Genomic DNA, 13,522 nt, shown 5'->3' with positions numbered 1-13,522 from the left:
GAGATGTAGTCCTGGGGGGAGGTAGGAAGGATTGTTGCTCCCGAGGAAGGGATGGGCGAGATGATCAGCCCCGCCCCGTAAGCGCTGCTTGGGGTGGGCGGAGGCACCGCTCCTGGGAATAGCCGCAGGAAGCTCCAGCCGCGGTAGGTAGGGCAAGCTCGGGGCCAGTAAGGCATCAAGCTATGGCTACAGACCGCGCAGAAATCCGGCCAAAAGCCGCGGTTGGTGGTAGTTAGCAACCAAATGTTTTCTCGGAACTAGTAACTTCTACCTTGCAAAAACAAAACGTGATCTATTTTTAAACCAAATTAGGGATAGCTCCACCGAAATGGAGCCTCAAAAAATTTCTCGACACTCGTGCTTGTTCCTCTCCACGGAAATCTTTAGTAAAAGGCGAAAGATTTATACGATCTGAAGAGAAACCAGAGTATACTTCAGCTTTCCCTCCCCAGCATAGCCCATGTCTGCTTCACCCTACATAAGTCAGGGCGACTTTCGCTCCCCCCCGCTCCTGACCCCGCATCCCCGGCCCAGCCTCGGAGGGTGCACACGCCAGTCAGCCCCCCACAGCTCGGGGTGGGACAGCGGCCGCAGCGCTGGACGGCAGCGGAGCTGGACACCGGCGGGACCGCGGGGCACTCTGGGTATGCAAATCAGGCCCGTAACGGGGCGGGGCTCGCGGGTCTCCGTCGTGGTTTAACCCCAGCTGGAGCCTCTCGCTCATGTCCCCACCCCGCGGGAAGGGTAGAAGTGAGAAACTCATGGGTTGAGACTAACGAGTTTAATAATTAAAGCAAAATAGTATAAAATTTAAAATGTAAAGGAAAATAAAATAGAATCACAGAATGGTCTGTGTTGGAGGGGACCTTAAAGATCATCTCGTTCCCACCCTTGTGCCATGAGTAGGAACACCTCCTCCTAGACCGCATTGCTCAAAGCCCTATCCAACCTGGGCTTGAGCCCTTCCCAGGGTAGGGCAGCCACAACTTTCCTAGCCAACCTGTTCCAGTCCCTCACTACCTTCATAGTGAAGAATTCCTTTCTAATATTTAATCTAAATCTCTCCTCTTTTAATTTTAAAACGTTCTCTTTTGCCCTGTCACTATATGCCTTTGTAAAAAGATATTGTATCTTTTTCTCACAGACCCCCTTTAAGTATTGGAAGGCCTCAATAAGATCTCCCCAAAGCCTTTTCTTTTCCAGGCTCAACAACCCCAGGTGTCTCAGACTGTCTTCATAGGAGAGAGGCTTCAGCCGTCTGGCTGCCTTTATAGCCTCCTCTGGATTTGCTCCAACATATCTATGTCTTTCCTGTATTGAGGATCAGAGAGCTGGATTCAGGAGTAAAAGGGCAGAATTGTTTCTCCTGACCTGCTGCCCAGGATGCAGTTGGCTTTCTGGGCTGTGACTGCTCACTCTTGGCTCATTTCCAACTTTTCACCCATAAGAATCCCCATTTCCTTCTCAGCAGGGCTGCTCTTAGCAGCCTTATATTCTTATATTCTCTTCTTCCAGTTCTTCTTGTGTCTGGGATGGTCCAGACTCAGAGGCAGCACGAGGCACTTGGACTTGTTGAACTTAATGAAATTCTTGTGGGCCCAATTGTTCCAGGTCTCCCTAGATGGCACCCTGTCCTTCAGGTGTGTCCCCCACACCACTCACCTTGCAAACTGGCTGCGGGTGCACTCACTCCCACTGTCTGTGTCATTGACAAAGATATTAAAGCCCCAGCCAGTCCCAAGATACAGCCCTGAAGCACAGCATTTGTTGCTTGTCTATAGCGTCAATGCGCACAGCACTCTGGCCGCACCTATCCAGCTAATCCCCCAAATCCGCCAGTGAAATCAGGACACAAATAATCATGGAGAACCCAGTTAACACTCCTAAAACGTTTTTGGCAATAACACGTATGTCACACTGCCCGCATCCACTGGGACAATTTGTAAAACGACTTAGTTTCCATCTATTTTTAAACCAAATTAGGGATAGCTCCACCGAAATGGAGCCTCAAAAAATTTCTCGACACTCGTGCCTGTTCCTCTCCACGGAAATCTTTAGTAAAAGGCGAAAGATTTATACGATCTGAAGAGAAACCAGAGTATGCCAAAACTTCGGCTCGCGCATAGACCGTCCCCGAGCTGTCCCTCTCTAGGACACGGCGACGCCGGGAGAGTTTGGCTACATCTCCCGCCGGCCGGCCCGGTCTGTTCCCCTGGAATAGATATGGATCCAGCCCGCGCCTGGACGCAGCAGCCCCGGATAGCAGCGGCGGAAAGCGCGGCCGGGGCAGCTCCGCCGGCACGCAATGCACCCTGGGTACGGAAATAAATCTGAATACTAATGATGGATATGCTAATGAACCCAGCGCTGCACACCAGGCATGCAAATGATGCAGAATACTAATATACATATGCTAATTAGGCTATCACGACCCGCGCAGCCCTTGTGCGGGAAAGGAGTTGCGCTCGCTCAGCCCCGCCGCGGGACGCCGGGCGCTGGGCCCTGCCTGGAGGCGTTCGCGCGGTGACCCGCGGGACAGGAAGGACAGAGCTGCCGCAGACAGACCCCGTGACAATGCGCGCTCCGTGCCAGGCCCGCGGGCAGAGCCGCGCCGACGAGCCGTCGCCATTGTCCGCCCGCTACCCTCGGCGCCGCCGCGTCTCCAGGCAACGGAGTGCGCCTCGCTCCGGCGCGCGGTGACGTCATCGCATCGCGAGAGCTAGCCCCGCCAAGCCGCCCCGCGAGCTTCCGCCCCGCCTCTTTGCGCCGGTGCCGCACCATGGGTGAGTGGAGGGGCCCCGGGCCTGCCGACATCCGCTGCCATCCGCCCGCTGCGCCTCCGCATCCGCCCCGGTCCCCCACCGGGTGGCAAGCGGGGGCTGCAGCCAGCCTGCCCCGTTCGCCATCGGGGGCGGCTGCGGTAGCGCCGAGCCGCGGGCAGGGGGAGGGTGAGCGGGCCCAACATGGCGGCTGGTGGATGATAAGGGCGGACGGCCTCGTCTCGCCGTGCCTTGATTTCCTGCAGATCCCGAGCGCTGGGCTCGCTCCCGGCGTCTGCTGCAGATGAGCAGATGCGGGTGAGGAGGAACAGCGTTCAGTGGACCCAGCAGGAGGGGTGCGGGATGGCCTTGTGGAACACTGAGCAAGTCGGCATTTCGTACCCTTGTGGGAGGTGGCGTGTTCTGCTGAGATGGTCCCCGTTGAGGACCCAGCAGGCTGAGTTTATTTGGGGTGTATCTCGTAGGGGCTCAGCGGACAGGTGGGATGGGGGTCCCTTCCTATAGCGGACCTACTACATCATCCATAGGATGATTGCTGTAGTGTGCCTGTCAGATCGGCATCGGGCGCTTCCCAGAGAGTGCCGAGCACGCGAGGTACGTTGGGAGGCAGCTTCCCGAAGGGGACTCGGAAGAGGGGTTCTGTATGCTTTGTACAGCTCTGCTGGAAGGGATATGTTCGGGCCGATCTGAGTATCAATGATGAAGCTTCTCTAACTGCTGCATAAGGCTGAGTGCACTGTGCGGATACCAACCTTGGAGAGCTGAGGACTCAGAAGCGCGCCCCTGCTGCTGCAGCCGGGTGGGCTCGTAGCAGCACCCTCTGACCACGCTGCTCTCCATTCAGGTATCTCCAGGGACAACTGGCATAAGCGTCGCAAGACTGGGGGCAAGAGGAAGCCCTATCATAAGAAGAGGAAGTATGAGTTGGGGCGACCTCCCGCCAACACCAAGGTGAGTGATTGGGTGAGGTTGGTCAGAAATGTGTTTTCAAACTCGAGTTGCTGCTCTTGTGTTAAGAGGTTTAAATACCTGCTGTTTGGTGCGGGGTTCAATATCTGACTCTGCTCTTCTACGAGGTGGTATTTGCCCCTCTGCCGATGGAAAGCAGTGATACAATTTTGCAATAACAGGCAATTGGAGTGATGAAGCTTTCACCTTAGGTAGATGCAACAGACCGTTCTGGTCATTTACTGTATCTGCCGATGCTGGGGTTTGTCATAGTTACACTGACCACATTGCCTTCGCGGTTAGGACTGTCCTGGGCTCCTGTGAGGGCCGTACAACATTCCAGCAGCAACAGCAGCCTGGTATTTGTTTCTGACTGCAGATTGGCCCACGCCGGATTCATACCGTGAGGGTTCGTGGGGGAAATAAGAAGTACCGAGCCCTTCGGTTGGATGTTGGCAACTTCTCCTGGGGCTCAGAATGTAAGTATGTGGTGAGCCTGCTGCGTGGAAGGCAAACCTGCGCTGTTCTGCTGTACTGCTGCAGAGTAGAAGGATGCAGGCATGGGTTTGTGGGCTTGGATTGAACATCCTGGAGCTGGCAGCTGAAGCAGCATGCATGGTGATGATAACTTTGACCTTACGTGGCCTTAGGGGACTTGGATTTCCACTAAGTTCACAGTGACAGGAATGTCATAGTTACACTGAGTGACATGCTTACCTTAACGTTTTATGGGAGAGGGGGACTAAAGAGGGGCTGAAATCCTATATATGAGTAGTTCTTCATAAATGCAATTTTTTTTTCATCAGTGAATATGGTTACTAAAAGTTAAGTGATGTTGTGCAAAAGAGAAAGGTGCTGAGGATGCTTGTGAGAAGGCCTGACTCTAGGACACTGTTACATGAGCATGTGCAATTTCCTATTTCTGCTTTGCTAAGCAAAAGTAGGAAGCCCAGAAGCAAGAGGGTAATTCTGTCATATTTCCCCTGAGCAAGGTGGATTTTCTTTGCTTTACAAACTGACAACAGTATCTCAGCCGATTGAGCCTGGGCCCACTTAGTGTTGCTGAGTAGGATAGTAAAACAGCAGTAAGGAAGGTGGTAGGTTAGTGACCTTGATGGTGTGAGGGGACAGGACATGCTTTCAGTTATCTCAGAGCATTGTCTGTGCCCTGAAAAGTGCCATTACAGTCAGTATTGCACATGTGAAGAGGCTGAGCGTACCTTGCAACAAGGACAAGGTACATGAGTGAAGGGAGAAAACCCGTCTTGTGCATGATCTTTCTGTAATGTGTAGAGCTGTTTTCAGAGCAGGTGACTACTAAATCTAGTAGCTAAGACTGCATGCTTCGAGTGGGTCTTAGAAAGGTGAAAACACCAGTGGACTTCTCAATTTACTCATAAATCCTCATCCTCTAGAAATTATTTCTGGAATGTGTTGCAGGGCAGTCCTGCTCAGTATGGCTTAATTCAGTAATTCTAGCAGGTGTGTACAGCATTAAGCCCTCTGTGCATCTGCTGATCTTGCAGTCTGGAAATTTATTTTCTAGGATTCCTTAGATACTTTTGAGATGAGTTCCAGCAAGGCCACTGATCCTGGTTTTTCATGTAGGAGGGATTTAATTTCCAGGTGTAGATTTCTGTCCTAACAACAGAAAGTTTGACTGATGAAAAATAGATGAAACTTTTAGTTAAATTTAATTCAGTGCCAGGCGGGCTGGAGGATACTGGATGGAGTGTTGAGTGCAAAGTTATTTAAAGGGTGTGTGTGAGATGCTGTGAACTGTATACTCAACTGTCTGATCCCTGTAGGTCTGAACTCATGCTCTTCTTTTGAAAGGCTGCACTCGCAAGACCAGAATTATTGATGTTGTGTACAACGCTTCCAACAACGAGCTGGTGCGGACAAAGACCCTGGTGAAGAACTGCATCGTGCTCATTGACAGCACCCCATACCGGCAGTGGTACGAGGCCCACTACGCCCTGCCCCTGGGACGCAAGAAGGGCGCCAAACTGGTACGCTTGGGCTTGTCCTTTTGGCTTCTGGCAGAGCAGAGCCTGCCCTGCAGAGGCAGTTACCTATCCTGAACAGACAGTGCCTGCCAGAATATGTTTGGGTACCCAGCAGTGCTAGCATTATTGCTTATCTCAGTTGTGTTCCCATAGGTTCCCAGGATAAGTCTGGCTCTCTTAATGGAGTGCTCAGTAGCAGGAGCTCTCCCGGAAGCACTACACCCATTTGTGCACAAGGACCTGCCTGTCAAGATCTTTGTCTTCTAATGATGATACCTTTGTCCAGTTCTGCTACTGAAGGGAGAGCGATGACAATTTAGGATGCTGAGGAAGACTTTGTAGGTCAGGTTCTTGTGCTGGGCAGTGATTGCTTTGGTGAAAAGCTTGGAGATTGCTAATTGAACTTCAGCATGTTTTTAAGTGTCTTGAAACTACATTTAGCCATTAATCTAAGAATCAAACTCTAGACTGCTAGAAAGTATTTGAAACCCCACGTGTAGCATTCAGGTTAATCCTTGCATTAAAAGCAAAGCACTTCTTGTTTGGGTGCTTTGTAGTGCAGAAGCAGTGGGAGAGCTCGTCTGCCTGGACTTGCACCACACCCAAGTTGCTTTCATTATTTCTGCAGAGGGATTCACTGCTTTTTGTAGGAGGATTGATTCACCAGGGAAACCTTTGCAGTTTCATTGACTTGAGAACAGCCTTCCCTAGGGCACTGTGCCCATTTGTCAGCAGTGACTCTCGTTAGCAGTGTTGCATTTCTTGGTCTCAAAAGTGAAATGCAGCACCTGGTTCTGTGAGATCAAAGTATTTGTACCTCGGCCAGGTATAACTGAAAACAGTACAGTGCTGAGAATGCAAGGGTTTCCTTCATGGCAGTGGAAAACACCTGTGTTAGTGGAAGGTCACCATTTGTTAAAACAATTTTTTTGCTTTTGGTCTTGGATTTAGACTCCTGAAGAGGAGGAAATACTGAACAAGAAGCGTTCAAAGAAGATCCAGAAAAAATATGATGAGCGAAAGAAGAATGCCAAGATCGCAAGTATTCTTGAGGAGCAGTTCCAGCAAGGAAAGCTACTTGGTGAGTCTGTGGCAACATCAATGTAACTTGTTATTTTATCTTCTGCAGAGATACCCTGCTTGTGGCAGGATGGGGAAATCTGGCTAGCCAGGCTCCTGCAGTTGATTATTCCTGTTGGGGCTTTGAGAAAGAAATGGGGTTCAAGACTTGGAAAATGAGCAAGTGTGTGTCAGAAAAACGTGCTGCAGGCATCTAAGAGCTTTGATGTTTCAAGCTCTGGCAAACAGTTGAGTAGTATTCTGAAGTCTTCTGGTGATGAGACCTTTGTCCAGTTCTGCTACTGAACCGAGCGATGACAGTTTGGAGATCTGAGGAAGACTTCAGTAGGGACTGCAGCAGCACAGCTTCCCGAGCACCGTACCTCAGGCAGGGGTGCTGCAGACACATGGACTGGTGACTCGGTTACTGATGAGCTGCTCGGCCATGCTGCTGCAGAGAGGCCGTGGGCACTGTTTGTTCTTTGGTGTGTGCGCTGGGGTGGGCAATTGCCAGACTTTAACTGGATGACTTCTCCTTGCAGCCTGCATTGCCTCCAGACCTGGACAGTGTGGCCGAGCCGATGGCTATGTGTTGGAAGGCAAGGAATTAGAGTTCTACTTGAGGAAGATCAAGGCCAGAAAAGGCAAATGAATAAAAACTATTCTGCTAAAAGAAGGAATAAAACGAAGGCTCTACTACCATAACGGGTTGTGTGCTCATTTGTGTATGCAGTGCAGAGGGGGCTTCCGTAGCTCCACCTGCATTGTAAAATGTGACAGAAGATGGAACTGTAGGGAATCCTTGAGCCCCCTTTAATGTCTTCAGGTAAAATTTGACCCTGCATGTGCTCAACTAAAGCATCTCTGTGGGTTCTAAGTGACTTGCAGGACTAAGTGTGTGTGAAATAGAGTTGTCACATTTGGCAGAAGTGGAGAATGTCCAGTAATGGAAAACTCTGAGCAGGAGGAAGGTGTGAGTGTCCACCTCCATTAAGATGGGTTCCCAGAAGTTCCCCCATGTTCCTGTGCTGTGTTAGGTCAGCATGTGCTGCAGTTGGGATATTGGAGAAGTCAGTGGGGAAATAGGCTAAGTCTGGCTGAAAACTTGGCTATTACACCTTCGGCCTCTGCACTGGTAACTTGTGCCTCTGCCTTCCACATAACATGACCTCCCATCCCCTGGTTCAGACCAGCAGCCCCTTTTGGTGTTTCCTTCCTGTTGTACAATTCCTTGCAGGATCCAGTATCTTTTAACCAAACTAGGTGGCACTGCTCAATGACCAGCTGGTCTTTCCCTGACCTCCTTGGTCTAATTCCAGTGCAAGATCAATTCCTTCTAGCAGAAGGGCCAGGCTCTTATGGTCTGTCCCTTTCGAAAGCTGGGTACAAACTCCAGCCTTCTGCCCTGTCGCTTCTGGTAGAATTGGAAAGCTGTGGTGAACGAAAGCTTCTCTAGATGTTTTGGTGATATCATTCCTAGAGGCTCCTGTCCTTAAGGAAAGTAAATCTCTGCAAATAGTGCAGATACTGGGGGAAGTCAGGAGCCCATCTGAGGGCTGGTCTTGTGCCATGGGGCAGGCCAGGCTTGCACACCTTTTGCCTGTCAGGTGAACACACTGCACACCTCATCTCATTTGTGTATTTTCACAAAAGCCTCGTTTATCCATTGGACCACTGATGCAAGTCAGGGCTTCCTGCACCCCCAGTGACACAGTTACTATCTCTGAACTAGAGGAAGTTGTCGATGATCATCTTACCCCAAGCAGAGTTTTGATGAGACCCAAGCCTCAATGCAACTCTGTCCCCCAAATAGCTTGGTTTTGGGGGGAGGGGTTTAAGTTTTTTGCCTGTGATGCTGTGCCAGGTTTGCCATGTGTAACAGCAGGAAGTGCCCTGGGGCGTGTGGGTTCATCCTGTGTTGCTGGCAGGGAGGTGAGCATGAGTCAATGCCGGAGCTGCGCATTGGAGAGTGGTACCTGCTCCTGCTGACCACGGCAGCAGGTTGTGGCGTGGGTGTGCACTGGCAGTCCTTCACATATTGGGTCTGTGCTCGTGGGTACTGAGCAGAGCCAAGCCCAGATAGATGGGTGCTACTGCAGTTCAGGACTCCTGGCAGTGGGACCTGGGTTGGGTGGGATGTTTTCACAAGCACATTCCTTCTCTATAGTGATCCAGTGTAAACTTTCGCTGCTCTCCGGCCACGCCTGCTTTCCAGAGAGGTGGAGTGGAGGCGGTAAGGGCACTTGGTACAGATGTGTCACGGCTGCTTCCTCTGAGTGTGTTCTCTCCTGTCATCCTTCAAAGAGTGCAAGCAACATTCAGGGTGTTTCTGGGGGACTTTGTACAGGTGGAGAAACTGAGGCTTTATGGAGCAAATGCCAGTTTGGTGTCAGAGCAGGATTATAAACCTGTCCCCTGACGAGCAGGATTATGGCTCATCAATTCGTGCTGTTTACAAAATTACTATTCTGAGAAACAGCTGCCAAGGGCAACTGCCCATGGGAACAAAAGTGGCACCTGGAGGTGTGACATGGGAACAGAACAGTGGCAGCTGGCCAGGGGTGTGTGGCATTTCCCTCCTAAGGTGGTGCAGCCTGTGGGATGCACAGCCCTATGGATGGCACGGGGATTTACCTGCCTGGGAGTGGGCAGACCTCCTGGCACTGAGCCAGGAAGTGATGGTCAGGGGCTGGGGTTAAGCACAGCTTTAGCCTGGCTAGACTTCAGAAGTGCAAAAGCTTGGGCTAAGGGTCTTACCCACTTCTCAATAGGTGAAGGGTCTGAATTTAAAGAGTTGCTTTCATAGGATGATCAGCTGCAGCATAGCCCAGGTGAAGTCGCTTGTTCTGTGTACTGCTCCTTGCTATTGAGTGGTTCTCTCAGCTCCACACATTATTAACTTCGGGGTATTTTCACAGGACATGATCCAACCCGGGAAATGACCTTGTGGTTACACTCCAATAGGTCCAGCAGTGACCTGGAAGGCAGTGGAGGAGAAGCAGGGCTGGCTTGTGCAGGGAATTCGACAAGTTTAAAGGAAGGGGGACTTGCAGGAAAGGGAAATTTTAAACATATCCTTAAGGAAAACGTATCTGAGTGTGCCAGGGCTATCAGAGGCAAAGAAAAGGGAACGCTGGGTTTGGTCACACCTCCCTGCCACCTGTCACAGAAGGAGATTTGGACGAGGGCTGCAGGTACCAGAGCAGGGGCGGGACAAGACCCAGTGGGTTGATTTGGGTCACTCCCCTTTGTATCAGCCGTGGCATCTGAATTTAGGCTTCATGAGAAGGAGGGAAAGGACGGGATGTCACATCGTTCTCTGAGAGTGAGACCCTGGGGTATGTGAGCAGAGCGGACACCCGTGGAAGGGCTGCGGGCATTTCTGGAGCACAGGTGAAAAAATGCAGCTGTTAGCCCGAGGCAAAATCTGCAATCCCTGGGGACACCTGCTAACCGTGCCTGTCCTCCCTTTGCCTTGTGGCAGCTTCTGGTGCCTCTGTCCCTGTAGGGTTGTGAGGGTGGCTTGAGGCAGGATAACCTCAGATACCCTGGCTGTAGTACTTGGCAGAGTGACGGAGGGATATTATTAAAGGCTGGGGAATACTTTCCCAGGGCCCAAGGAGGGAGCAGGGAAAGAAAAAGTCCAGCTGGATATAAAACAGTGGGAAACATCCATGGGTGACAGGAGACAAGAAAGGAAATCACCCCATCCTTGTCCCCAGGCCAGGTGGGGCTGGGACTGAGCAGTGTTAGGATTGAGCCGTCCCACCATGGGCTGCTGGAAGCCCTGCTGCACTCTGCAGGAAACGCCACTTCCTTTGCCGGCCGGAGCACCGCGTCCTGCCCTGCCCAGCTCCCTCCCTTCCTGCCTGGGCACCAGGCCCAGCACAGCTCCAGAGCAGACAGGGTGGCCAGTGCAGCTTCCAGCCTGGAGAATGTCCCCCTGGGCAGGAGGAGCAGGACTCAAGGGTGCCCCCCCCATCCATAGAGAAGGGCTGGAGCACCACAGGTGAGACTTGCTGGGGGTCCCTGTACTGGGCTGTGATTTACAGCACCTCCAGTCTTTTGTCTGCTCCCAGGAGCCCCACAAATTCCTGCTTTATTCAGGATCTGTGGCATTTGCAGCAGGCTGACACCTTCCCCAGCCCTGTTGTAAATCCTGGTACAAAGCAAAGGCTCTGCTGGTCTTTAGCCAGTGCCCAGCTCTGCTCTGCCAGGGTGACAAAGAGGCTCTAGGGATGCTGGGCTAGACTCTCACTGGGCCATCACCCAGGGCATGGGAGGATAAATGTGGTAGAAGTCCACCATCCCTGCACTCCCCACATCCCACAGGTTAGCTTACTTCCCACTGCCTTAAAACACAAAGGGATGGAGTCACACTGTCAGGAGTAAAATGATATATTTCTTACTGAGAGCTGGATCCTACAGGGCTGGCTGCAAGGGGCCCCCTCTAATGCTGCCCTATGTGTGCATTTCACACATCCACTCCCACAAGCATACACACACGTCATGAAGCAGCACACGTGCATTGACTGTTTCAAGTCCCTGTGCCACTTTGGGGTGTGGGTGGGCAGCAGGCAGAGCCACCACAGGCTTCCCCTGACAAGCCCAGGGCACCCTGTCCAAATGTGACAGTCCCTGCAGACCACACAGGCAGGGCCAGCCCAGTTTCATGTCTCCAGTGTTCTCTGCAGGTTGGAGAGCAGCAGGTCTCTGCCAGACACCATCTGGCTCCAATAAGACAGGAAGCTCTGGTCAGTGGGTCTGGGACACAGCATCATCACTTGATCCCCAAAACCAGCCCCCACCTTCTTTCCATGTCCTTCCTCAGGCACCACCGGGCTGTGGCAGGGTTCCCAGAGCCTGAAGGACCTTTGCCCAGCTGCAGCAGATGGCAAGCGAGGGGTTCACATGGTAGCACATGGGAAGGGATGGGTATTTGGGGTGCAGCTTTGCAAACAGCCACTGTAAGCCATGGCAGGACAACTCATGTCTCTCCTGCTCTGGTGGCTTTTGCTCCTGCCTGGCCCCTGTCATCCTGCTGGTGTGTCCAGACAAAGCCCAAGTCCTGGCATCAGTGCAGGTCAATGGTCTCATACTCCAGGTTGTCTGAGTCCTCCAGCTCGATACCAGGTACCAGGTTGTAATAGCTGGTTGACTGACTCATGTAGATCTTCTCCCGGTCAGCAGAGTCCTGCAGGACTTCACTCACGCTGACAGTGTCCACCTCTGGCTCACTGCCCAGCTCCTCTGCCCTTGGTGCTGGGGTGGCCAGCTGCCCTTCATGGGATGGCACGTGGGAACTGCTGGGGGATCCCACCTGTATCTCCACCTCCTCATAGAGGTCTCTGCCACTCTCCAGTGGATCCACGAAGGGCTGGAGCACAACCTGTTTTTCCAGCAGCACTTTCTTCTCAGTCTTGGAGGGAGCAGCAGGCAGCTCATAGGGGATGTAGTGGTGAGGCTCTGCAGACACTGGCACATTGCTCCTCTGTGCCATGGCCCGGTGGCTCTGGGACCTGTTCTGAAGGCTGTAGTTGGTCTTTTTCTTCTGCCGGCAGAAACACCAGGCGATGCTTGTGAGGATGAGGAGAGGGGGCAGGCAGATGAAGAGGGCAGTGAGGCTATGTGAGCGGCACAGCTCATCCCGGGGGATGCTCTGGAGGCCCAGACCGTGGTAGTGCTCTGGTGTGTGGCAGATAACCTCAGCAGCCTGGCTGGACCAACCCTCCAGGTTGGTTAGCAAAGCACAGCTGCAGTCCCAGCTGTTGTTGGAGAGCTGAAGCTGGAGCAGAGATGGCTTCAGGAGGCTGGCAGGAAGGAAGGTGAGGGCATTGAAGCCCAGGTAGACCTCCTGGACCTGGGAAGATGCTTTCAGGAAGGACCTGGGTAGCTCCTGAAGCTGATTGCTGTCCAGATAAAGAACCCTCAAATTAGGGGCATTTTCTAGAAAGCTTCCAGGGAGACTTTCCAGCAGGTTGTGACTTAAGTGTAAGATTTCCAAGGCAGGAGGGACTCCCTGTGCGTTGCTGATGGCCGTGATGCTGCAGTGAGAGAGGTAGAGCTCCCGCAGCCCCTGCACCCCCACCAGTGCGCCCCAGTCCAGGTGGGTGATGTTGGAGCTGGTGAAGTTGAGGCAGCAGCTCTCAGGTAGCGGAGCCTCCCGGAAAGCCTGGTAGTCCATGGGCTCCGAGCAGTTGCAGATTGGCGGTGCTGGGTCGAGGGCAAGGGCGGCAGCGAGCAGGAGACTGCCCCAGAGGGACACAGTGCCCAGCCCGGCTCCTGCGGGGACAGCAGAGGGGACGGTGACTCCCTGTGCGACCTGCCCTCCCGCTCCCTTTCTCCAGCCTTCCCGGCGGGGGAAAGTGAACCTCACTTCTCCTCCCCACCACGAAAGAGCCCGCTCGCCACAGGTCCTCCCCGTCCAGCCCGGGGCTGCCTGTGCCGCAGCGTCCCGCTGCTCCTGTCGGGTACCCGCGGGCAGCGAGCGACCCCCGGACCCCCGGCTGTGTCCCCCGTGCCTCGCCCGGCCTCACCTGCCGCCGCTCGTCCCATCCTCGGGGGCTGCTCCGCGTCCCACTGCGCTCCCACCGGGCGCGGCCGCCGGCTCCGCCTCGCCGCGGGGCGGCCCCGCCACATCCCGGCCCCGCCGCCGTCCTGCCCGGCCCGCCCCATGGTCGCCCTTCAGCCCCCCGTGCCCTGTCCACTCTCAGGGGTCTTGCCAGC

General features: G+C 53.3%; 2 protein-coding genes and 7 non-coding genes across 9 annotated transcripts in view; 6 read left to right on the top strand and 3 right to left on the bottom strand.

Annotated features, from left to right (window-relative positions):
- Positions 1–7,501, top strand: part of RPS8 (ribosomal protein S8) — a 31,586-nt gene extending 24,085 nt beyond the window's left edge. The window contains exons 3-8 of the mRNA XM_088169533.1: positions 2,422–2,783; positions 3,625–3,731; positions 4,108–4,207; positions 5,565–5,740; positions 6,689–6,818; positions 7,339–7,501. Coding sequence (XP_088025659.1) covers positions 2,780–2,783; positions 3,625–3,731; positions 4,108–4,207; positions 5,565–5,740; positions 6,689–6,818; positions 7,339–7,448 — 627 coding nt within the window. The 5' untranslated portion in view covers positions 2,422–2,779 and the 3' untranslated portion in view covers positions 7,449–7,501. The remainder of the gene's footprint in view (positions 1–2,421; positions 2,784–3,624; positions 3,732–4,107; positions 4,208–5,564; positions 5,741–6,688; positions 6,819–7,338) is intronic.
- LOC148222804 (U5 spliceosomal RNA) lies at positions 317–431 on the bottom strand. Its single transcript, XR_015805561.1, has one exon. It is a non-coding gene; the product is annotated as a U5 spliceosomal RNA (small nuclear RNA).
- On the bottom strand, positions 1,988–2,102 carry LOC148222803 (U5 spliceosomal RNA). The gene has a single exon (XR_015805562.1). It is a non-coding gene; the product is annotated as a U5 spliceosomal RNA (small nuclear RNA).
- On the top strand, positions 3,468–3,552 carry LOC148222802 (small nucleolar RNA SNORD55/SNORD39). The gene has a single exon (XR_015805566.1). It is a non-coding gene; the product is annotated as a small nucleolar RNA SNORD55/SNORD39 (small nucleolar RNA).
- Positions 3,913–4,016, top strand: LOC148222801 (small nucleolar RNA SNORD46). The gene has a single exon (XR_015805570.1). It is a non-coding gene; the product is annotated as a small nucleolar RNA SNORD46 (small nucleolar RNA).
- On the top strand, positions 5,998–6,070 carry LOC148222800 (small nucleolar RNA SNORD38). The gene has a single exon (XR_015805568.1). It is a non-coding gene; the product is annotated as a small nucleolar RNA SNORD38 (small nucleolar RNA).
- LOC148222799 (small nucleolar RNA SNORD38) lies at positions 7,065–7,135 on the top strand. The gene has a single exon (XR_015805569.1). It is a non-coding gene; the product is annotated as a small nucleolar RNA SNORD38 (small nucleolar RNA).
- A 559-nt stretch (positions 7,502–8,060) lies between the features above and the next one.
- On the top strand, positions 8,061–8,187 carry LOC148222798 (small nucleolar RNA SNORA35). Its single transcript, XR_015805578.1, has one exon. It is a non-coding gene; the product is annotated as a small nucleolar RNA SNORA35 (small nucleolar RNA).
- A 3,549-nt stretch (positions 8,188–11,736) lies between these two features.
- Positions 11,737–13,089, bottom strand: LOC148222797 (uncharacterized). The gene has a single exon (XM_088169532.1). The coding sequence runs from the start codon at positions 12,978–12,980 to the stop codon at positions 11,871–11,873; it is 1,110 nt and encodes a 369-aa protein (XP_088025658.1). The 5' UTR covers positions 12,981–13,089; the 3' UTR covers positions 11,737–11,870.
- Positions 13,090–13,522: the final 433 nt, after the last annotated feature.

Source organism: Sturnus vulgaris, chromosome 9 (genome assembly GCF_052056855.1).
Source record: "Sturnus vulgaris isolate bStuVul1 chromosome 9, bStuVul1.hap1, whole genome shotgun sequence".
In the NCBI taxonomy this organism is placed as follows: domain Eukaryota; kingdom Metazoa; phylum Chordata; class Aves; order Passeriformes; family Sturnidae; genus Sturnus; species Sturnus vulgaris.
The sequence above is the reverse complement of the archived record's forward strand: the minus strand, read 5'-3'. Positions and strand labels throughout refer to the sequence as shown.

What these genes read in the sequence shown, in the direction of transcription:
- LOC148222797 (XM_088169532.1), bottom strand. Translation starts at nt 12,980, where the DNA reads ATGGACTACCAGGCTTTCCGGGAGGCTCCGCTACCTGAGAGCTGCTGC.